The sequence below is a fragment of the Protopterus annectens genome, chromosome 2.part1 (assembly GCF_019279795.1).
Source record: "Protopterus annectens isolate FY-2018-M chromosome 2.part1, PAN1.0, whole genome shotgun sequence".
NCBI lineage: Eukaryota > Metazoa > Chordata > Ceratodontiformes > Protopteridae > Protopterus > Protopterus annectens.
The window spans coordinates 925177958-925203639 of NC_056729.1; the positions used below are offsets into that span (position 1 = coordinate 925177958).

General features: G+C 39.3%; 1 protein-coding gene across 1 annotated transcript in view; it reads right to left on the reverse strand.

Moving 5' to 3' along the window:
• LOC122794920 (solute carrier family 22 member 4-like) overlaps positions 1 to 25682 on the reverse strand; it is a 376090-nt gene that overhangs the window by 58335 nt on the left and 292073 nt on the right. Inside the window, exon 2 of the mRNA XM_044063513.1 lies at positions 8259 to 8362. Within this exon, the coding sequence (XP_043919448.1) occupies positions 8259 to 8362 (104 nt within the window). The remainder of the gene's footprint in view (positions 1 to 8258; positions 8363 to 25682) is intronic.

Genomic DNA, 25682 nt, shown 5'->3' on the forward strand with positions numbered 1-25682 from the left:
GACACCATACCCATCTCCTTTACACAAGCTACAGAGTCCTTCAACTCATAACTGTAAGTAGAGCCAATTTTATACTACATGCTGTTCAGATGAGAGGCCACTAATAACCCTGTGCCCAAATCCAGAGGCCACTAATAAGCCTGTGCCCAAATCCACTTGCATAAAGTCTGGCCGCCACTAATCCCCAGAAGTTCTGATGGTCTGGACATTCTATGATGCATTTTATGCCTGATTTTTGAAGGATAATGACTTGATGTTTTTATACTGCTTTGCAGAAGAGTATATTTGTTCACCAATATTTTGTATGCCCACAAATAAAAATCTATGATATTATTTGAATTTTTTAAACACACACACACTGACACTGCCCCTAAAACATATATTATATTATAAGCCTATATTATAAGCTATATTGATTCTTCGTACATGCATGCATACATGTTGACACTGCCTGTGACAAGTTCAGTATAACAAAATTCATAAGCGCACAATCCCCCACACGCATGCATGTATACACTGACATATAAACACACACACACACATACACACACACACACACACACACACACTGCATTACCTACAAGCAAGTTGGAGGAATGCCAATTCACCTACATCACATCTTTGGGGTGTTGGAAGAATCCAGAGCACATTGATAAACCCACTCAGACATAGGGAAGGCATGTGGACCTCACCGAGAACCAAGAACTCAACTAGATCTATGCATATTTTCTGCTTAATATGTTCTAGTAACTCTTTTACTTTTTCTTCAAAGAGAGATGGCAACATTACTGCACTAATGATTAGCTACTTTCACATACATCCTGCTCCTGATAAATCACTAAAGATAGCCACTTATTGCATACAAAGTTGATACATGTGATGAAAATTGAAAGAATTATGGCAACTTTGCTACCCTTAAATGCATTGCAACCACTACCACCACCACCCCCCACCATGCAAACACAATCATAAACCATAGCAATACTGGATTTACTTTGACTTTTGCAAATACATTGCTTGATACTACTCCTGTCACACCAGAGCTGTGACTACTGTTTAATATGGTAATCAAACATCAGGATGGGTAAGTCACTTGTATAACCAGAGGACATCTGTATCTATTGATTGCATCTACTTTATTGTGTACACCTCAGACATTAGATTGTGGTAAAAATAAATGTCAAAAGAACAAAATATTCCAACTTAACTTCAAACAAATGCATACTACTCTTTTGAAATTCAGTTACTTTCATCCACAGACAGTTCCCACTCCCACCAAGCAATTACAGCCACTTCTTTGTATACTTCAGATGCCTGTATTATTACCAAATGAAGGACATGTAATTATTTCTACTTGGTCTACATATTAACGTATTCTAAGTTGATTCAGACAAATCATGGTAATCCTGCAGAGTCAAAATAAACAACAAAACACAGGTAGTAATAATCCTCCTGAGACAAGCCCATTAATTATAGTTGATCTGAATGTGTGCATCTCAGATGTCCCACACATATTTAATAAAAAAAAATGCTCTTTCATCTTCTTAGTGAGAAACTCAAGAGTAAAACCAAAATATTGTGGAAACAAAGGCCTAAAATTAGTGACAGATTTTAAATATTGCTCTTACACATTTGGAGAGTTGATAGAATAAACAGATTTGTAAAGCATTCATATTGGGGTCAAATGTCTATTATTTAGCAATTATAACCCTATATGATTGACCAGAAAATGTTTTATGATGAACAAATCAAAAAATAAGATACAAACTCAGGGAGGTTCATAAATCTCAACTTGTCCGATTAAGAATCAGAGATAAAAGAATAAATAATTGGGGAAGTCAAAAATCAGGGGCACGCTTTAAATATTACTGTGGTTTACCTTAAATGTTAGTAAAACAACAGGCTTTGCATCAACATGCATTTTCTAAACAATAAAGATATCGGGGACCTACAGACACCGAATCCTACCCAGTTAGACTTTGTTAAGGGCAGATCCTGCCTCTTAAACCTGGTTGATTTCTTTGAAACAGTCACAAAGGCCATTGACGAGGGGAAGGTGATCTACACAGCCTACAGGCGCCATAATAGACTCTCCAGCTGACACAAGCATCCTCCAAAAGGGCCTCAGAAACAGACAACTGGTGCCAGAGCCATGGCCTCAAGCTAAATGCCAAAAAGTGTATAGTCATCCCCTTTGGCAAAAACAAAGTGCCCACAAACTACCACATAGGTGGTAATCCATTAAGTACAGAAGTAATTAGGGACCTGGGGACCCAAGTTGATAGCAATCTCTCATTTGACAACCACGTGGCCAAAGTGGTTAGAAAAACATTTTATATAGCCCACCTAATCATGAAGGGATTCACATCTAGATCAGGGGACGTCATCGTGCCTCTTTACTCATCCCTCATCAGGCCCATAATTGAGTACAATGCCCCTTTTGGGATGTACCTTACCAGACACCTGCAGCAACTGGAAAGACCCCAAAAGTACCTCATCAAGAGGATCAAAGGGCTCAAACAGATGCCATATGCTGCCCGGTTAAATAAACTCCAGCTCTACTCAGTGGCATACCACCTGTTCAGAGGCGATCCTGTGCCTGATGTATAAAGCCATGTCCAACCCGGAGTTAATGGACATGCTGCACCTCAGAAAATCCAAATCCCATCGAGCTACGCTACGAGAGACTTGAACCTCAGCACTGAAATAAATAGGACATGCTGGAGGGACAGATTCATAACCCAGAGGCTCCCTTCACTCTGGAATAAAATCCCAGTCCAGGTTACGCAGAGTCCCTCATTGACTCTCTTCAAGAGGAATCTTGAAGAGTGGATGGGAGATCATAGGTTTACCCCGGCTATCACTTCTGTGTCACTGTTAGACAGAGGCACAGTATACTAACCTCGAAAAAGGGCATAACAAAATAAATTTAAAATGGGTGGCGAAAGCCAAACACATTCTGGCTAGGCTTATAAATGCCCTAAGGCAGATAGCCTAGTATGAACCTATGAACCTATAAGTAGTATAAAATTCAGACATGTAGCATAATCATTCTCAAGCATTTAGCAGAATGGAAAAATACTTAAATAACTTAAAGGGAATGACTACACAAAATAATACCTTTGTGTTTAATAACAGCAGTCAAAGAAAAAGGAGAAGGAGGGAGGGAATATTATCTTTAAACTAACATAGGTGGCAGGCAATAAGAAAGCTCAAATTAACATTAGGGGCAGACAAAAGAAACACTAGGTTTAAGAACATCAAAAAACAGGGTGGGAGGGTAGGACATTTTTCAGCTGTTTATCTCTCTTGTTGAACAGCCTGGGTTGGCAAAAGCAGATATGGAAGGCTTAATAAAAAGCTGTTAGGCCTCAACAGAAAGTAGCAATCGCATATCTTTCCTGCTCCTGCCCAGAAGCAATTACAAATGCTACAATTTAGATTGGCTAATAATTTACCTCACAAAGGACAACCAGGATTTAATTTCTAAAGTTAAAGAATTTAAAAGACAAAATAAAATATGCTATTAAAATAATTCCTAAACATGTGCTTAAAGAGCTTTGCAACACTTTTCCAAGATGTTGTATGGTCAGAAACAACAAAATATTGATTAAAATAACTTAATGACTTAAAAGCAGTTAAAACAAATTAGCAACTTAATAGAAAAAACAAAAGAAAACAGCTAAAAGTAAAGTCATGCCAGGTACAGAATAAACTTGTGCTACAGCAATACCTTTCAGTTTGGATGCTAAAGTAAATAAATGAATAGTCATAAGCAACTGTCAAATCCTGGAAGGTAACCAGGAAAAAAATACTTTGTATGTACTGTATCTACAATCAGTTAATAAAAGTATCCATAATTAAAAAATATATATATTGGAATTTAAAAATAATGAGTCAGTACCTGAATAAAGAGACCATTGACTTCATATGCCTGCAATTTTTGGAAATATTGCAGTTTACTAATGAAAGTCCATTTCTCAATGTTAATGACTTTGCTATTCTATGTAGGAGAATCCACACATAATACATACCACTATCATAGCACATCTACAAGTACATGTATGCTATCACATTTAAAAGCATCAATAATGCCCTGTTTAAGCATATCACTGTATGCTCAGGGTAGAATCTCAAGATGCACTCACTCGAGGCCCGCACGCACGAGGCCCTTCTCAGTATGGAGAACATCGATGTCTGTGCTGTGACAGAAACCTGGTTCAAGGCTCCTGAGAGCACCCCAGCACTATCAGGTTTCACCTCATATCATGCCCGCCCCAAAATCCAGACAACACCAAGAAAGGAGGGGGGGTGTCCATATTCATAAAGGACACCCACACCTCAAGGTTGGTGGCAACGCACGATGCATTGGAGACCATCCAGGTGCAATTAACCATAGGCAAGACTGCTCTGCAATTTGTAGCATGTTACAGGCCACCCTCTCAAACTCAGGAACCTCACATGGCCTTCTTGAAAACAATGGAGGGGATAAATGTATCTCCAAACACCATCATACTAGGTGACTTCAACTACCCTAATATAGACTGGGAACACTACTCAAGACCAAACACTCTAGCTCAAAGGTTCCTGGAGTTCATAAACTCAAATGCCATGGAACAACTAGTCACCATCCCCACAAGAGGAGAAAACATACTTGATCTTATCATCACGAACATGGGATCACAATGTTCAACACCGGAAGTATACCCCTCACTGGTGAGATCAGATCATAAACTAATCTCGCTGGAGGTCCTCATCCCGCCCCACCTGAAATAAAAAGACCACAGTGAAAAACTTCTCAAAAGCCGACTTCACACTTCTAAAACTAGTGTGGTCTCCTTTAAGGCCCCTGAGCCAGTGGTAAACATTACTCAAACCACTGAATCACTTACAAATGCCTTCTACCAGCACCTACAGGACTGCATGGATCAGGCAATCCCAAACAAAACTAAGACTCTTTGTACCAAAGGCAAGCGTCCAGTCTGGTGGACCCCAGCCATAAACAAGCTCTACAACAAAAGGAGGAAGCTACTACAAGATAGAGCAAAATCCTTGAAAGGTAAGACACCTTTGATCATTATAAGTAAAAAACTAAGAGCTCTCATAAAATCATCCAAGGCAAATTGAGAGAAAAATCGCCAAGGACTCAAAAGACAATCATAAGGCCTTCTTTAGCTATGTTAGAAACCTAGGAGGATACTCCCAGATATACTCAGAATTAGTTCAAAATGATGTGAAGATTACTGAACCTACACACATTGCCAACATACTAGCTGACAGGTTCAGTGCAAACTACCCCCCAAAAGGAGAGATATCTATACCAGAGGATTGTAGCCCCCCCAAACATCTCCAACGCCCAGGTGAGAACTGCTCTCTCCAAAGCAAAAAACACAGCATCCATGGGACCGGATGGTGTCCCCGGCTGTGTGCTCCACGAACTCAATGAGGAATTAAACCCGCAGTTAGGACAGCTGTTTAATCTTAGCCTCACCTCAGGATACGTACCAAGGAGTGGCGCATGGCGACTGTGGTCCCACTTCACAAGGGCGGTGCCTCCACCGACCCTGGAAATTACCCCATTAGCTTGACAAGCCTTATCTGCAAAGTCATGGAGAGGATCATAATGGAACTCATAAATAAAGACATAGGAACTTGCAGACTTTGGATCCAACCCAGTTTGGCTTTGTCAAAGGCAGATCATGCCTTTTAAACTTGGTTGACTTTTTTGAGACAGTCACCAAGGCCATTGATGAGGGAAAGGCAGTCCATACAGCCTACCTTGACCTGGCAAAGGCCTTCTAACAATACCCCACTCAGGTATCATCGAAAACTCATCAGCTTGAATGTAAAACCCATACATCACAAGATGGGTTGCAAACTGGCTGAAGGACAGAACCCACAGGGTCAGAGTTGCTGGAGCCATGTCAGACTCAAAGCCTGTCACAAGTGGTGTCCCACAGGGCTCAGTCCTGGTCCACTCTTGTTTGGCATCTACTTTTCTGAAGTACAAGCAAACACAGGAGGGTTATGGCTGACAAAGTTTGCAGATGACTGCAAACTGGCCATAGTCGAAAACACATCTGACACAGATATCCTTCAGAAGGGCCTCACAGAAACGGATAACTGGTGCCAGAGCCATGGCCTAAAGTTAAATGCCAAGAAATGCATAGTCATACCCTTCGGGAAAAACAAGGTTACCCCTAGCTACCATATAGGTGGCAATCCACTGAGCACAGAAGAAGTCATCAGGGATCTGGGGACCCAGGTTGACAGTAGCCTTCGCTTGACACTCATGTTGCTAAAGTAGTTAGGAAAACCTTCTACATTGCCCACCTGATCATGAAGGGATTCACATCTAGATCAAGGAGGTCATCGTCCCCTGTACTCATCACTCATTAGACCTATGATTGAGTACAATGCCCCATTCGAATGTATCTGACCCGACACCTGCAGCAGCTGGAAAGGCCCCAAAAGTTCCTCACCAAAAGGATAAAGGGTCTCAAAATATGTCTTATGCTGCCCGACTGAAAGAACTCCAGCTCTATTCAGTCTCATACCGCTTGCTCAGAGGTGACCTGTGCCTGACATATAAGGCCATGTCAAACCCTGATTTGATGAATATGCTTCACCTCAAAAATCTAGATCCCTCAGAACCACAAGGGCGGAGGCTTAAACCTTGACACGGTTATTAATAGAACGTGCTGGAGGGACAGATTCATCACCCAGAGACTCCCTATGCTGTGGAACAAAATCCCGGCACATGTGAGGCAGAGCACCTCGCTGGCCTTGTTCAAGAGGAATCTTGACCAATGGATGGGGGATCGCAGATATACCCCAGGGATTACTTCAGTGTCACTGCTTGACAGAGGCACAGCAAAATAATAGGCATAGTTTTATTCAAACTAAAGGGGTGGTGAAAGCCAAATAACTATGGGCTAGGCTTATAAATGCCCTTGGGCAGATAGCCTAGTATGAACCTATGAACCTATGAACCTAGAAAAGGCTCCTGTTTTTTTTTTCTCAATTGGTGTGGCTATATGAGATTATAACTGTTCAGATAAGTTATAAAAATTTTAAGAACTGAGTTGGTCAAATAAAATAAAATACAAAAGCACATGCAGTATTAAAATATGATGTTGGGTTAAAAGATATTTCAACCAGAGTTAAAAATTACTGCAGTAATATATGCCTAATTTAAGTCAGATTATTTCATTTTATGAATATGACTAGTGTATTTGGTGATGTCATGATTTTAAACACTTTTAATTGATTGGTTTACAACTAAATGTTTATTGTTATGATTTTTCAGACCCCAATAGACAAACGTGCTCAGCTTTTTTAGTAAGCAAAAAGTTTGTGACTTCTTTAAATGTTTTGTTCTTGGTTGCTATGCTTTTCATAATGGTTTCTTGCTTTGGTACCTTTGCTTTTTGGATTACCTATTACGCAGAGGTTCTTTACCATAAATGGGTAATCCATTTACCAAGTCTTTAGACTACAATAATATGCACCATTCAAAAAGAACCAAATGTGACACTATCAATTCTGAAATTTAAAAAAATTATTTTAAAATAGAGAGATGTAGCACTTACTGTTTGCCGTAATCACCTTCTGTCAAACAGAAGCTGTATCATGTCAAGAGTCTGCAGACACTTGATGTTGTATACTTGGCCCAAAGCATTTGGCCAAAATATCATCCTTCACTGGAAAAAGATCACTACATTCATTGTTTACCCCTCTCCTAATCTTGGGAATGGTTATATTAAATCTGCAGCACATGAAGAAGTCTCCTCCTGGGGTGTGTAGGGGAGTTAGTTTCCTTCATAGGAAAATAAACATTTTGTAAAAGATATCTGTTGTCTTTTTGAAGAACTAGGTGTGGATGAACCGATACGGAACCATACCATATGCTTCTACTACTTAAGGACTAAATGTCTTAACTTCCTAAAGCATGACTGTTAAGGTACCTAAATATGAGACTAATTCATAATATACTACTGTGACATTTATTAACATTTAAATCACTTCAACATCACCAATTCACACTTCCTAAATTTGTTCACTGAAAGTTTCTGTTAAATGGCTTGCACTAATGCTTATTTTCATCTAAAAAGAAATAAACGTGAAATACTAAACCAAAGCCAGTGTGTTTATAAATTGTTCCACTGTGCGAAAGAACCTGAAAGACATTTTAGCACTGCAATCAAACACTGGTCAAGGACCCACACAACTGCTTAAAATGTAAGTGACAATGGTACCTGTCTGAAATTTGTCCTGAGATAAAGGAACCAATCAATACTCCAAGGAAAAAGAGAGATGTGCTTAGTGGTACTTTCCAGTCATTCTGACACACTAGGTCCCACTGATGGGGGGAAAAGAAAAAGAAAGAGTTAATATAACATGTTAAGCAATAAATATTGCATGCAAAGTTGCATTTAGTAATATGTTGTTAAGCTACATTTTATGTCACATATTAGACTTATGTATTTGCTTTTGTTAATCAAACTGGAGCACTGAGTCACACGGACATTTCTGTACACATCATGAGAGCTCTGTCTAGTTCAGAGTCACAGACAGAATCAAACATTGTGCTACAAAAAGCGGTCATTAACAGTTCATAGCTGCAATTCTTTGCACTAGCTGCCAGAAAAATTATAATGAACTACCTACTAAAGAAAATCCCCATCTATTATATATAAATTTCTAGAGCAGTAAAGAAAGGAAGAGTCTAGAAAGTAAATTCAAACTGCTGTCACCTCCACAATCTTCACTGGCTAGCACTGGAACACAATCAACCGGTCTGACTATCAGTGCCCTTGCAGAGTGACGTGAAGCGCGTATAGTGAGCAGAGCTGGATCATGGTCAAATAGGGCCCCATAGGTCCCTGCCCCCTAGCATCCCCACCCAGCAGCCATTCCAGTGTCCCACTACTTGCCTGTCTGCCTCGGTTAACCATAAAACACTGCTCAAACCTGTGCATATTTTCTTCTTTACATCTACAGTGATTACAGATATTTGGATTTAATTTAAACTTGTTTTTTCAAATTTTATAGCACAAACACGGATGGCCACAACTAAACAAAAAATATAGTCTCACAATGAAAACAGACCTAGCATGAACAACACTAAACTTCTCTTCCCTTGAAACCCCCATTCACTGAAACTGCATTATAACTCAAATTCATAGAAAATGCCTCTGGCCAGTGGTAGATTAAGTGTTTCTTTGGTCTGTTTTCAAATCATGGGCCCCCTGCACACATTTTATGGGCCATGCAAAAATGCATGCATTCTTTGATTCACCTTCTTGATTGCACTAAATTATATTCTTTGTTTAGTACTGCACCACTTGTTTGAGTGGGTTTTAAATTTGTAGTTTTGACATTTCTGCTGAAATCAGTGAAACAATACATACGAACCAATGATGACAAGGCTACCCATTTCGGAACATTTCAGCCATAAAAAAACATGCATACTGCTGTCATTATTATGCACAAGTAACAGTCAATATGCACAATCTCTACGGAAAAAAATGTCACCTGAATAATTCCACATTAAAGACATCTGTCAACTACAAGAGGTTGTTACTGACAAAACAACTTTGCATTTTGGTGTTTCATCTACAAATTCAGTGCCTCCTGTCCTTGAAGAATAAATGATCTATTTTACATAACAAAATGGCGTGCTGATGATGTGCTATAGGAAATGGTTGACAAGCAGACAGGTTCATAGTTACTAGGCATCTCATCCAAAGGAGGACACACATACAGGAGTGCAGCACACCCCCTTATGCTGCAATCTACCTGTGATACTCCCACAACCTTCTGCACCAAAGGAAAGTATGCCACCTATTGCACCACTGACACTGTGCAACACAGCTATGAAAGTCTATGACTGACATTGACAGACTGTAATCCTTAGGGATTTACAAAAACTAAATCTCTAGCTGCTATGCTCGGCTCTGCATATATTCTGTTTGTTTTACATGGTTTACATTAGCACAATGTGCTAATACTGAGGTTTCTGGGCCTGCTGTTCTTGACAGAAGTCTCCTGCAAGGTCCTAAAGTCCTCCTGTGTTCTTGCAGAAAGTCTCCCATGAGGTCCGAAAGCCCTGCTGTGTTTAGACATCTTTGGGCTTGCTTTATTTACAAGAGAGACTATTTTGTTATAGATCCCAAAGCCAACATGCCCCTGACCCAGAGTCAACAGGGGCCATTGGCAGCTGCTGAGTTTGCCTAGTGCTTGATAGCGAGTAAATAAGATTTAATATTTGTCATTCCAGTTTTGGTTATGAGTAGGAATGACCTAGCCAATGCTTTCTGTGTGGTACATGTACTAAAGTAATTTGGGTTAGGAGAGAAAAGATGTGATAACTTCACTGGGATATCCAACAGGACATAACAAATTGCAGGTCTCATTTTTCCTCTTTTGGCAGTATTTTGGATGTAGTGAAATTCATGTTTCTCTAACACAGCTTGTTAAATCTACAAGAATTAAGGTTATGGCTCCGCCTCCCAGGAAAAAAGAAGTTATGTCTTACCATAACATTCCATCTGTGTTGTTCATCTTCTTTTATTCATCACCGATAGGTTCGGTACCAAGCCCTCGGAATCAAGTCGGCCTTTCTACCAAGCTCGCGCCAGCCAAAAACTCTTGAGCTAAACTTCTACCCAGAATGCCCTTCTCCCTGTTACCTCAGATCGTGTTTGCTAGTGACAGAGAAGTAAACCCGAGGCCACTTCTGCGCAAATACCTCAGGATACCACTTGGACCCAAAGCATCTCCCAGGAGCCTTTGGAGGGGGAAGGAGAGTGGGAAGTGATGAATGAAAGAAGATAAACACAGGTGTTGTTAATCTTCTTTCCATTCATCACTGATGGGACAGAATCCCAAGGTACCTTGAGGTCCATGGGCGGCCCTTATGGAAGAACATTCCTGCGTACCATTGAGCCTAAGGCAGCTCTCCCTCTGGAGACCAAGTCCAGTTAGTAATGATTGAAAGTGGCTGCCACACAGATGTCATCCATGGAAGCCCTGGAATGGAAAGCTACAGATGTTGCCATAGATCTAGTGGAGTGAGCCTTAACCTTTGGCATAGGCTCTTTTGTGAGGGAATAGATAAAACGTAAGCAGTCCCTTAGCCATTTTGATAATGTAAACCTTGGAAACAGGATTTCCCATTCTAGACCCAGAAAAGGAGATGAAAAGCTGATCAGACTTACGGATAGGTTTGGTCCTGTCTAGGTAAAATCTCAGTGGCCTATGTACATCCAAGGAATGCAGGCAGTACTCTCCTTTATTGGAAGAATTTGGAAAAAACACTGGTAGGTCAATGGTCTGGTTAATGGAAAATTCAGAAACAACTTTGGGAAGGAAGGATGGATTCATCCGAAGTGATACTCAGTCTTTATGGAAGACCAGATAGGGCCTCTTGATACACAATGCCTACAGCTCAGAGACCCATCTGGCTGATGTGAGGGCTACTAAGAACAAGGATTTCCAGGACAAGAACTTCAGGTCACACTTTGCTGTGGGTTCAAAGGGTTTTTGAGTCAAAGACTGAAGGACTAAAGTGAGGATCCATAGTTCCACATGCTGTCTGACAGGAGACCTGATATGAGAGTTCCCTTGAGAAAGACTTTGCATAGACAGAGATGAGAGGGTGCTATCTATACCATTGTGGGAATTAGAAATTGCCACCAGGTGTAGTCATACAGTAGAGGCAGAGGCTCCATTATCAAAAAACTTAGCCAAGTATTGCAGCACCGCAGTCACTGGAGCCTAATACGAGTCTAGCATGTTATCCTTAGGCCAGATGGAGAACCTTTTCCATTTATCCTGATATAATCTTCTGATGGATGGTTTGAGAGAGGCCAGAATTATGACTCATACAGGTGAGGTGAGATTAGCTTGCCTGGCAACTAACGGAAGTGGAGAAACCAAGCTGTCAGCTTGAGACTGGACAGATTCAGGTGGCTCAAACCTTGAAGGTGAGTAATCAGATCTGGAAGGGGGTCCAGAATCCACGGTGGGTATACTAGGTGAGGCTGAAGGAAGGGGAACCAAACTTGAGACCAAAATGGAGCTATGAGGATCACATTGCATCTCAACCAAAGAGCTTTCTGTAGAAATTGAGAAATCAGGGGAATGGGAGGATAAGCATACATAAATCCCGTGGGCTAATTGTGGATTAGAGCATCCCTCTGGGACTCTCCCCTCCAGGGGAAACCGGGTGAAATAGCTGCTGCACTTTCTGTTCGATGGGTACGTGAAAAGATCGCAGCAATGCTGGCCTCAATGGCTGAAGATTTCTGTTGCCACCTTGGGATTGAGGGACCACTCGTGAGCAGAAGGATACATCTGCTCAGTTTGTCTGCAATTATGTTGGAGCTCCCCGGGATATGCGTTGCTACCAGAAAGCGGTTGGAAGCCATCGCCCACTGCCAAATTCTCATGGCTTCTCGACACAAGGGGTAGGACTTCATTCCTCCTTGCCTGTTGATATACCATACCAGTGACATGTTATCTGAGTGAATTGCAATTGTGCCAGAAGGGAGAATGGAATGAAAAGCCTTCAATGCTAACAGCACTGCTCTCAGTTCCAAAATGCTGATATGCAGGTGGGCCTCTGTGGTGGACCATGTGCCTTGGACAGTCTTTCCCTGGAAATGGTCCCCCCACCCCAGTGGTCACAATGGCCCTGGGCTAAGGAGATTGAAAGGGGTGACTCCAAAGTTCTGTGTCTGGCCTCATCCACCAAAGGAGGTCCTGTTTGCAGGAGTTGGTTATTTGAATCTGGTAACCGAGGGGGTGATAGGGCGGTAACCACTGACAAAGGATTCGCATGTCTAGCTTCATGGAATTGAAGCTGCCATGGAACCTAGGGCCTGAAGAACTTCTCTTGCTGAAACTTTTGTTTGACAGAGTATCACTCGGAGCTGGAGCCTCAATCGCTGTAGTCTGACACTAGATAGGACCGGGTACTGAACACTGCTCCAATGAATTCTATTTGTTGTGTAGGAGTAAGGTTTGATTTCTCCCAATATATTGCTATTCCGAAAATTTTTGCCAGCTAGAGTATAATGCATTGCTGTTACCAGAACATGCTCGGTGGAGGCGGTGAGGAGCCAGTCATCCAAATATGGAAACACCCGGAATCCTTGTAGTCTCAAGTGGGCTGTGACCACTGCCATGCACTTCATGAACAATCTGGGGCCTGTAGAGAGATTGAACAGCAGGGCCCGAAATTGATAACTGGCCTCTAACCAGAAGCGAAGCAGACTCCTGGAACATTTATCCATTTTGATGTGGTAATAAGCATCCCGGAGATCTAGTGAGCACATCCAATAGCCTTCCCTTAAAAAGGGAGAATGGACTGAACCATGACCATCCGACTTGTTTAAGCTGCTGAGGTCTTTTTTGGCACCAAAAAGAATCTTGAGTAGAATCTGGATCCATGTTGTTCTGGTGGGACTGGTTGGATGACTCTTTTTGAGACAGCTTAATTACCTCTGAAGCTGCTTCTTCCCTCTGACTGGGTGGAATGTTGGGAAGATTTTTTGGAAGATTTGGTTGACAAGAAAGGGTAATGTTGTACCCTCTGGTGATTATACTCTGCACCCAACAATCAGTGGCAATACATTGCCAGGCAGTTTGCTGCAGAGAAAAACGACCCCCCGACAGCTTCCAGACGTAAGCAATCTGGCTGCTCCTCAGGAGGGCTGGTAAAGCTGTCGAGAGAAGGAGTGCCTGGAGCCTTGGGTAAGAGGACCCCTTCTGCCTCTGTAGGGGCGTCTTCTGGAATTGTTGCCCTTCTGCCCATGGGGGTAACACCACCACTTGCAGCATGGAAAGGACCTGGAGATTTTTTGTGCCACATTTTCCACTCCTCTGATTCCTGAAGAAGATGCTGAAGGTTGGAAAATTGTAGGCCTGTGGCAAACAGGGTCTTGCCATCTTGCTAGAACCTGGCTAGCATGTCCTTCACTTTGGAGCCAAGGTCACAATGCACATCCAGACATGACACCTCATGACAATGCCCGAACCTGCTGCTCTAGCTGCCCCTTTGGTCACATGTGACAGCAATCTCATGGACGAGTTGAAGATCAATTCCAGGGTTGCAAGCTGTGAGGCCACTTTGTCCCTGACCTCAGACAGCTGTCCTGCAAGTGTCCCAGAGAGTTCGGAGATAAACTCCCTCTGGAGCCTCATAAAATGTGCCAAATAGTTCAGTGACCATATAGCAAATGTCCCTGATGCAAAAACTCACTTCCAAGTCTGTCCACTGCCTGGGACTCCCTGTTGGGTGGGTGGACAGTGGAACTTTCCTCAGCCAAGTCCTTTTTTGTGGGCATCGCCACCACCATAGCATCAACTGGTGGCCCTCTGGACCAATGTGGGTTCTCCTAGGGAGGGGAAAGAATTCTGTCAGGTCTCAGAAGGATCGCCTCAATAGAATCAGGGTTCCTCCAAGCATGCTGCATGACGAGCTGTACAAGCTCATCCGCAGGCAGGGTCACCCAAGAGGTAGAAGGCCAGGCGCAGAAAGCCTACAGGAATATAGACTCTTCAGAGGAAGGGTTGGGGGGATTCCAGTCAACTCTGTTTTAGTATTTCAAGGATGTCTCCGAAGGAGACATCATCAGGAGGTGACAGTGGGGACCCTTCACCATCATCATAACCCGTGTCTTCCATTAAAGACTCCTCGGATGAGTCATGTGCTTCCTTTTGCATGTCCTCAGTTTGAGGGAGCTCCTCAGCGGGGGTCTTTGAGAAGGATTCGGAAGAGTGGGTACCCTGAACAGGGGTGTCCTGTGGCTTCTCTGCCTGGTGCCCCGGGGGGTGGTTTGTGGCAGCTGTAGCTCAGGGGCAAAAACTGGGGTTCCGAAGTCAAAGGGGTGCATCCAGAAATGAGACCCCTCTCCATCTCGGGGAAAGGTGAGCCAGAACCGAGAAAGACATCCTCGGGACCAGGGGTCACACCCTACTCTGATAAACCCGCCCCCACAGATGCAGCCTCAAGCAGGATTGGTGCAGACGTGGCTATCGGCACCAAGGAAGGAACCAAAGACAAGTACAGATCCATGCCCCAAGCCAAGGCGCCCACCCCCCAATCCCCAGATTGAGGAAGGACCGGTTCTGCAGGAATCAAAGACCAAAGGGGCAAACCCAGAGCCTGAGAGGTCCACTACAGGCACCAAGGTGATTGAGTTCTGAGAAGGACATCGGAGCAGGCGGCTTCGGAACCAAAATGGTCGAAGGAGGAGTTTAAGGAGGAGTCCATGAAGAAACCAAACCAAGTCCTGCAGGCGGATGGGTCTAAGAATGTGTGGGTATCCCCCTGGCTGCCAACAGCTGGTCCACAAGATGCACCACATTGTGTTCCGACAGGCTCCTGGTGGATTTAGTGGATACTCTGGACAGAGAGTCAGGTTGGTCAATGAACGGGCAATACATCTGGCCCAGGAATGGATCTACAGAAGGAGAGTATCAAGTCTGTGTTACAAGGTCTGTCAGCACCAAAGTCTCAAGTTTCAAGACCAGGATTAATGGGATCAAATCCAACTTGGTCGGAAAAAGGCCCGGTGCTGAAGTGGCACTCGGAGCCAAAATGGTAGGTTACAAAATTGTAACTCAAAAAAAGTCACAATGCACAAACTGAAGCAGATAAACACAAAAGCCAGAAGTAGTAGCTGAATTGAACCCACTCAAAGTATTGCAGGCTGCAAATCACCACACAGCTGTAGAATGCAGAATCCACATTAACTTCAGACAAAATCGTAACTGACGAAGGTATCAAAGGCATGCCCTGAGCCATTGTGACCACAGGTGCCAAAGTTATAGCAGGTGTAGTGAGGTCTATCATCGGTGCCAGAGACAGGATCAGTGCCGAAACTGGTGCTGGTATCATAGTTTGAGATGCTCAGAGGTGACAAAGACGTAGCCGTAGAGGTAGATTTATGCTCAGAGGACAAATTGGGGACCTTTGGTTTTACAGGCTTACCCTGATCACTCAATGGTGAGGAGGGAATAGAGTGGGACCTCTTTTTGTCTTTTGTAGGAGGGGTTGAAACCTCCATCGCAGAAATGGCCTCTGAAATGGAAGACTTAACCCCTTCAGTATCAGTTTATTTTTTTGCTCATTAAGAGTGCGTTGCACTGAAAAGTGGGGGACCCCCAAAAAGCAAACACAATCATCATGAGAATCACCATTAGGTAACTTGCCATTACATGAAGCACAGTGCTTAAACCCTGAAGTACCTTTCTTATCTGACATCTTGACAGAGAGACACCATAGTCAAACAGTTTAATCAGTCTGTACTAAAGTCAAACACAGTTCAAAAAAGCTACACAGTTGTATCACTACAGCGATATGTATAAGTAAAACAGAAAAGCCTTACTGAAAACACACTAACAGACTAGGAAAGAAAGGAGAAATACCAGCTATGGCATTGAAGGAATACCACAAGGGTAAGGGGAGAGCTGTACCAACAATGCTACTTGAAAGTTTACTAATGGTAACAATGGGTAGAGCAGAGAAGAAAGATCAAGGTCTGACAGAAGAAAAAACTCTAGAGATACTAATCACTCACTAAAAGAGAAAATATCAAAAGTTTTCCACACAAAATATCAAATAAAGTTCCACTTAGTTGAGAATTATTCAGATGACATTTTTTTCCGTAGAAATTGTGCATAGTAATGACAGCAGTTTGCATGGCCTTTTATGGATGCAATGTTCTGAAATGGGTAGCCTTGTCATCAATGGTTCATATGTCTTGTTTCACTGATTATAGGAGAAATGTCAAAACTACAAATTTAAAACACAATCAAACAAGTGGTGCAGTATTAAACAAAGAATATAATTTAGTGCAATCAAGAAGGTGAATCAAAGAACTCATGCATTTTTGCATGGTTCATAAAATGTGTGCAGGGGGCCCATGATTTGAAAACAGACCAAAGAAACACTTAATCCACCACTGGCCAGAGGCATTTTCTGTGAATTTTAGTTAGTGTAATTTCAATGCATGGGAGTTTCAAGGGAAGAGAAGTTTAGTGTTGTTCATGCTAAGAGCGGAGAGCTCTGCTGAAATGTGGCTTTACGGCTACGCGGCAAGAGAGATCTGAGTTAACAGGAAGAAGGGCATTCTGGGTAGAAGCTTAGTTTGAGTTTTTTTTGCTGGCACAAGCTAGGTAAAAAGGCTGACTCGGTTCCGAGGGCTCGGAACTGAACCCATCAGTGATGAATGTAAAGAAGCTTAAACACATCAGATCATGGTTTTGCTCCAAAGTCTGAGTAAATTAAGCTAATAAGGAAGGCACTTCATTAGATGTTAGTTAACATTGCAAGGGCTGCAAATTAATTAAAAGAAACTTGAATAGTTAAGCAACTGTTTTAATGTTCTGTGAGATATGTTCATTTATAAGAAAATTGCTCTGTGCATGTGTTTCACGGTTACTAACTGCATGCTTTTAATGGGTCTATATTACCAAAGCGAAAAACCCTATTCCTGAATACCTAAACATCGACACCTATAACGCGAACCACGAAAATCCTGAATGCACTAAACCACGAAAAAACAAAATATCGAACTGTCATAGTCCGGCAACCCCACCACCTGCTACATACCATCTACCCAAAGAAAATAAACCACACACATACACTAACCAAACCCTACTTCTAACCTAAGGTAAATCACCAAAACCCTACCTCTAACCCTACACTAAACCCCATATACACAACTAACTATGCACTATCCTTAACCCCTCCGTAACCCTAAGGTCCATAACTACTGCACACGTCCCCTACACGCATACACCCAAACAAAAATAAATAATACACATACATACACTTAAAATAGTCCTACTTCTAACACTACACTAAACCTTACAAACATTACCTATCTATACACTTACCTTAACCCAAATCCTAACACTAAAGTCCTATTGCACACTTACCTTACGGAGCTATACCGCACAGGCCAACCAAAACAAATCAACATTTTGAAATTTGCGGTTTTGTACATTCGGGATTTCCATATTTCACGCAATACATGTTGACGTCTTCGTATTTGCTCATATGGTTTTTTGCGTTCGTAGTATAGACCCATTTTAACACATGCCTGACCTTTTGTTCTTTGTGAACTTCATGTTTAAGGTTACTTGTTAACTCGGCAAAGACTGAGGATGTATTAAGGCCTTCAGCTAATGATAGGGAAATAGAATGCAATGCTGAATGCACATGGAATGAAACTTGGCATTGATAAGACAGTTGCAATGGCAGTAAATAAAGCTGAAAATTGAGACAGAAGGAAAAATAGTGTAATAGGTTGACAGCTTCAAGTATCTGGGAGGGGTGACTGAGGAGAAAAGTATGAATAAGGAGGTCAAAGGCAGAATCAGAAGGGCTGCAGCCAACTGGCACAGAGTGTTAGGTGTAGTGTGTGACACAAGAATGCATAATAAGCTGAAAGGTAAGGTATAAAAAAGTGGTGTGACCAGTACTTCTATATGGTACAGAAAAGTGGGCAGTAAGGGCAGAGTCGTTAAGGAAGCTAGAAGTGATGGAGATGAAGCGTCTAAAACAGATGTTAGGATATACACTATGGGACAGAAAGAGATAAGGACATCAGAGGAAGAGCACATGTAGCTTTAATTGCAGAGATGGTCAAAGGTAATAATTTTCAGTGGTTTGGGCGCATGTGCAAGAAAGCAGAAGACCATCTGATGAAAAAGATTTGGGAGAGACAGGAAGAAGGCAACAGGAAACTAAGGCACCTAGCAATTAGATGGATGCATTGTGTGAGATGAGACCTGAGACACTCAAGCATGACTGTCAAAGAAGATAGGAAAGTGGCACTGAATCGAGAGAAAGAGAGAGAGAGCAACAGTTGATGCAACACCTCAAACTCATGTAGAAAATAGAAAAAAGGGGGTTGATAATGATGAGTTATGTGACTGAAAGTATGTTAATTTAAAAGTAAATGATGTAATTATTTTCTTGAACTTCGCCAACTGTATCCTGGACTATGTAGCTAGACCCTTTTTTTCTTAATGAGCTTGTTTAAGTATGTTTAGTTTGCAAGGACTGAATATCAATTAAAGGAAGTGTTTAGTTAAAGAAACATTCTTAACTTAAATTTACTTTAAAATATTCAGTTCAAAGTGAATTATTCTGTGTATGTATTTGAATTTCACTATAAGTGACCTGGACCACATGGGTGATTATTATTTTTCTTTCCAAATTTTTTTTTTTTATTTTTCAAATACGTTATAATGAATTCCATAGTATTTAGACATCACATCTTAAATAACTATGTAAACTATTTACATTAGCCTGACACTATAACAGATCTTAATGTATACAGTTAATTTATATGTCCAATCCATTATCAGAGTGTCTGATCAATTATTGTACAGTGTCAATCAATAAGACTTTTCCCCAAGGGTTGTTAATAAATAGCTTTGGATAAATTCTTAGTTCTTTAATTTTAATTTAAAATAATGCTATGGTTTTCAGTAGGCTGCAGAAGTCTTCCAAAGTTGGTATTGTGTTTGTATTCCATCTTCTTATTATACACTTCTTGAAATTGCAGTACAGTCCATACTAGATAAATGTTTGACCTATTCAAATGAGGACCTTCACTCACATTTAATAATACAAGAACTTTAGTTAAATAATAGGATTCATTCAATAAAGCTTGTAGAAAGTTATTAATACCATTCCAAAATGGCTTAATTTTAACACAAAGAAAACGTGGTTCCAATCTGCATTGTGTACTTGCTCACATCTCCAACATATTCCTTTCATGGAACTGATTCGGTCTGTGGTTAAGAATGCTCTGTACAAGAATTTTCAATTAAAAACTTTCCAGTATTGTGCAAAGGATGTATATTTTGTCGATAAGATATTTGTTTTAATATAGTCAGTTAACTGTATTGAGTGTCCTTTTGTTATATATTTCCAATATGAGGTTTGGGTGTTGTTTTTTTAGTTTATCAAGATTTTGTAAAATGTTGAAATACTGTTTCCCCATGTCAAAGTCATTATATATGATTTCATATATGTATTTCGTAAATTTAGTTATTTCTTTAAATGAAGAATTGCTAATTATTCTACTTAAATCTTGTGAATATGACAGAATACTCTAAAAAAGTTAGCCAGTCCTGTTGTGGAATGTTGTATGTTGTTTTTATTACTTGCATATTTAAAACTTAGTTCTTTGATACATTAAATCCTTTCTGTTAAGGAATTAATTTCTCTACATATTTTATGTGGAAAGTTCTTTGTGACTATAAATGGTGTTAAAAGATCAAACCAGATTTTTAAATCTATATTTGCATTAATAATTTTCCTAAATGAGTCAATGTAATAATTAATCATACAAGTTTTAGTGGGTTTATTTATGTTATATTGCACACTAATACACATGTGCCATGGCAAATTGTTTTTATCCGTTATTTGAAATTTTTTTTGTAAATCAAATTAATTTATTGATATTACAGTTAGCAATTATTTCCAGTTTGCAGAGTAATTTGGACTTGTCCAATCTGACATTGTTTTAGATATTGATGCTTTTATATATGTTTCTATATCAGGAAAGTTTAGTCCTCCCTGTTTCCATGGTCTGTTATGATGTATTAAAGTTGTTCGGTTTCTTTTGGGAAACCATAAACATTTTATTAGGCATGAATTTATTTATGTATATTCCTTTCTGGTAACAGTAGTATCACCAAGGCTATATAGGATCTTGGGCAGTAAAACCATTTTTATTAACTGTACTCTATCTTCAAATGTTAATATTACTTTGTTCAAATTTTCCACAGAAATTTTAATTGTATTGATTATATTATTGTAGGTTTTTGAGAGTAATTCATTACTATCCTTGCATAACTCAATTCCTATTTTAAGGTAAATTCTGGTTTCCCTATGATATGATCCCTCTTAGTCTGCAGTTCTTTTTTTTATTTAAAAATAATTTTGATTTATTGAAATGGAGTCCTGAAGTCATGTGAAATTTGTCAACTAATATATCTAATTCTTCTGTTTCTTTTGTATTAGATAATGTTAGTAATAGGTTATCAGCAAATAGCATTACTTTAGAATTGTATTGTTCATAAACATCTATTCCTTTGATTTTTATATGGTTACAAATTGAATCTGCCAATATTTCAATAGCCAGAGCAAATAGAATCTGTGAAATCGGACATCCTTGTTTAGTGCCTTTTGTTATATGTATAGATTCAGAGGTAAAAAGACCTAACTTGACATACTCTAAATTATTTGTATAGATATATTCTTTAGGAGATGAACAAAGGATGTAGTAAATTAAAACATCATTAGGATTTTGAATAAATAGTCCCAATTTAGGGAATCAAAGGCTGTCTCTATATCTAAGCCAATTATGAGTGTTTCTTTATTTTCTTTATTAACATAAACTATAGGAGACACTATACTTTTAATATTGCTGTGTGTGTGTCTGATATATAAATCCAGTTTGATCATTACTTATTGTTCTGGATAGTGGTAATTTCATTGTTAGTTAATACTGTCATATCTTACAGTCATTATTTAATAATGATATAGGTCTATACGAGTTAGAGGTTTGGGGATTTGTTTTCATTTAGGATTGGTTTGATTAAGGAATATCTCCAAGAGGGTGGTATTAAAGCTTGTGACTGAATTTCTAATAGAGTTTTATGAAAGAGGGATAGTATCTCTGAAGAAAAAAGTTTATATATTTCCATAATTATGCCATCTATACCTGGAGCTTTATTATTATTTTATTCCATCTATAATTTCTTTGTTGGATATGGGTGCTTGCAGATCTAGTTTTAATGTCTGGTATTTTTTTTATATTAGAACATTTTTCATCGAGATTTAATTGATTGATATGTATATTTTCTTTTTGGAAATGTTCCATATAGTGATTTCTATAGGCATCAAGAATGTCACCTATATCCGAGACATTTTTCCCTTTCTTTTCATGGAAGATACTTTTTATGTTATTAGCTTTTGATTCTATTTTGATTCTTGTGCACAAATTATGTAGATATTTGAAAAAAGTGGCCAAGGTATTCATTTTTAGTTTTTCTACAGCTAAACCAGTTTTGTAAGCTAGAATTTTGTTGTATTTATTGTTTAATACTTCTACTTTCTTTTTCATCTCCAAATTATTTTGATTTTTTCATCTTTTACTGACAACAGTTTGGACTGTAGATCTAATAATTCAGAATCCCACTCTCTGATTTTTTTTATACCAAGTTAGGGTTTTACCATATATGTAAGCTTTTAATGAGCCTCATATTATTTTATGTATCTCTGTGGTGTAATTAATATTAAGAACTGCAATTCAGATAATAACCAGGGTTTGAACTCTAATTTTAGTTGCATATGCTGGAATTCTGGAGTTAAAGATTAATGAATGGTTTGTACCCATATTGAAGTTTTAGTATCAATGAACTGTGGTCTGAAAAGGGGCAGGGAGTGATTGAGAAATTAATTATTTTAGAGTGCAAGTCATGGGCAGCAAATATTTTATCAATTCTAGTTTGGGTCCAAAACGGTGATCTTGATGGGAAAAAAACAAAGATTTATCTTCTTTAAATGTGAAAGTATCTACAAGATGAAATGATTCTACCCTCTTGTTTAAAGCTTTTTATACTGATGTATGCTGTGGTCTTTTATTTGTAGTTTCAGAAATATCAGATATACAGTTAAATCCCTTCCTAATATTAAGTCGCCTTTATAATTATTGGAAATAAAATCCAAGTGTTTAACAGTGCCAATGCTTGTGAACCAGTACAGATTGGCTAGGGTCCATATTCTGTTAACAGATTGGCTAGGGTCCATATTCTGTTATTATATTTAACTAATACTAATGCCATAAGGCCTTCTTTATCTTCATACATATAAATGATTTCTGGGTTAATCACATTTGTTTTTCATAAAATTGTTACCCCTTTTGTCTTTGTCTTATAAGTAGATTGCACCAATATCATATATTCCTTAGGATTCCATTTGTAATTGTCATTTGTTTTGAAATTAGTTTCTTGAAGGAAGACAATTTGAGCTTTGTTCAGTTTTAAATATTTCAGTAGATTTAATCTCTTGCTAGGATTGTTTAAGCCATTGGGATTTAAAGATAAGGTTAAATCCATCTTAGGTTATTTAGACTATGTATTTTTTGTTTTATTCTGACTATTAAACATTGTCCTCTGATATCTATAAAGCATATGCGTGAGCTTTTAAAGGAAATTATCAGCTTTATACTTTTGAGTGTTTACCAGTAAAGTAATGATTTGGTCAGGCATACTAAAATGTTTTTGCAAAATGACAAATTGAAATTAATAAATGTTAACAAAACTAAGCTCCACACTAGCCATGGAATGAAAATCATTCCTAATCTGATGGATAAACCTAAGTCCATCAGATTATCACTCATACCTTGACAATCCAGAACATCTGAGCTCCATAAATTGAATTATTATATGGAGAATATTTGCAGTAGGAATAAGCAATATTTATATTATTTTGAACAGATATAGTACTATCGTAGATTAGATATAATTCTAATACAATATAAATGTCTACTTATTGTATAAGCAATTAATATTTACATGAAAGATAGATAAGCAATTCAGTCATAGTAAAGTAGAATGCATCATATATAAAACCTCAGTAAACGATTATAGCACATATTCGCCCTTACTGATGAAGTCTTTCAAAACTTATTACTTAATATAAACAGATAGTAACAATATATAATACGATGTATTTTACTGGATATATCAGAAGTTATATTTCATTGTTTGCCAGCATTTAAGTAATCACTTTGTATGTTGCTAATTTACTTAAAGCATCAAGTTTGTTTTATGTGAATATTGATGAAAGTTAGTGCATTTTAATTATCACTGCATCCCTCTTCCCCTCATTTCCTACACAAGGATTTTCATAACTGTCATTTCTTATAAAATGAGTGAAATTATAGGTTAAACAACAAATTCACTTATTGTGATTAATGATTACATGTTCCCTTTCATATTCATAAACTGCCATTTTATGGCATATACTGAAAGTTTTTAAGATTTAAATAGCAGCATTCTATTCTGTATAAATCAGCAAAGGTTAAACTGAGTGACTATTGTCAATTTAATATTATTTGTTCAGAATGTGATTGTTACATTCTGTGACATTCCTAGTTCAGATTTCTGTTTCCCTTGAACAACTTTGTCAGTTTAATGTCATGTATAAAACATTAGTTACCTTGGTAACAACTTAAGTATTATATATGGTCAGGATGGGTTACAGAACCACAATTCAAGTTAAAGCAATTACATGACTTGTTATGCATATTTACTTACATAAGAAAATCATCATGCTTCCCCTTGATGTTCAATGTAGTGTATGTCATTTATGACAAGTTAAGACAGTAGTGTTATTATACACGAGCCCATGTTATTAAATTCTGTCTTTAATATTTAAATTCAGCAGACTGCTTCATCTTATATGATGATTATATATTTTATGTCTAGACTTACTAAAATCATACATTACATAACTATTGTGTAGGTTTCTTTTTTGGGCTGTTGCTTAGTTATTTGAGAGACCACAAGCTGTAATGCTTATTCTTATTTTTAGCTCCTTTCAAGCATGTTTATACAGTCCATAGACTTTAAATTATGAGACCCTTCTAGTTTCTTATTTGTTATAAGTACATTTCCATCCTTACATACACACATCAGTGGGTGGCTGCAGTGGTGCAACGGTTAGCGTTGTCACCTCACAGCAAGAGGTTCTCTGGTTCGATCCTGTGCTGGGGTGCCTTCTGTGTGGAGTTTGCATGTCCTCCCTGTGGTCGTGTGGGTTTCCTCCCACATCCCAAAAGACATGCTGTAGGTGGATTGGGCACACTAAATTGGCCCTAGGTGTGCGTGCGTGCATATGTGTGCCTTCTGTGAAAGGTTGGGCACCGAGCTGGCAACTCAACACTGTAAAACTTCACTGCTAATCATGAGCGGATAGGTGATCCGCTGTGGCAACCCCTAACTGGGGAAAACCCGAAAGAAGAAGACATACACACATCAGTACTTCAAGCACAGGCAACAATGCCCATCCACTTTTGCTAAAATACCATTCACTAGTTCATGTGGTGTGTTTCCAGGCTGTTCTTAAAATATCCAAACCAATATTTGACCTGTTCCATGCAGTGGCCACTCTGCCAGTGAACCACTCAACACACCTTCCATTTCCACAGATATTTCCACGCAGGAAATCTGATGACTCTAGCACTTCCCGGCAATCCCAAACACTCCTAGAATCAGCTATCCCCATATGCCCAACTCGTCCGAGCAAGCTCACCTGCCAGACCACTGCAAAGGGTACTGCACAAGACCAAGTGCTCTTAGTCTTTTACAATAACTCAAACTTCCACTCTTATGTAAGTCCTTAATGTGTTTGGACCAAAATACATTTCAAATATAAAATTGTGCTTTTTTTTATCAATATGTGTACATGTGGTTTAAAACAGCCCTTTTATTATATATATATATTTTTAAACCAAAAACTTCATTGCTGAGAATCATCTCGGAGGCTCCTCAGAGCAGTTAGGCATTATCATCACTCTGGCTCCTTTACCATAGCAACCTGGGAGCATCTGTTTCTGTTAGTGTCTCTATGTACTGCA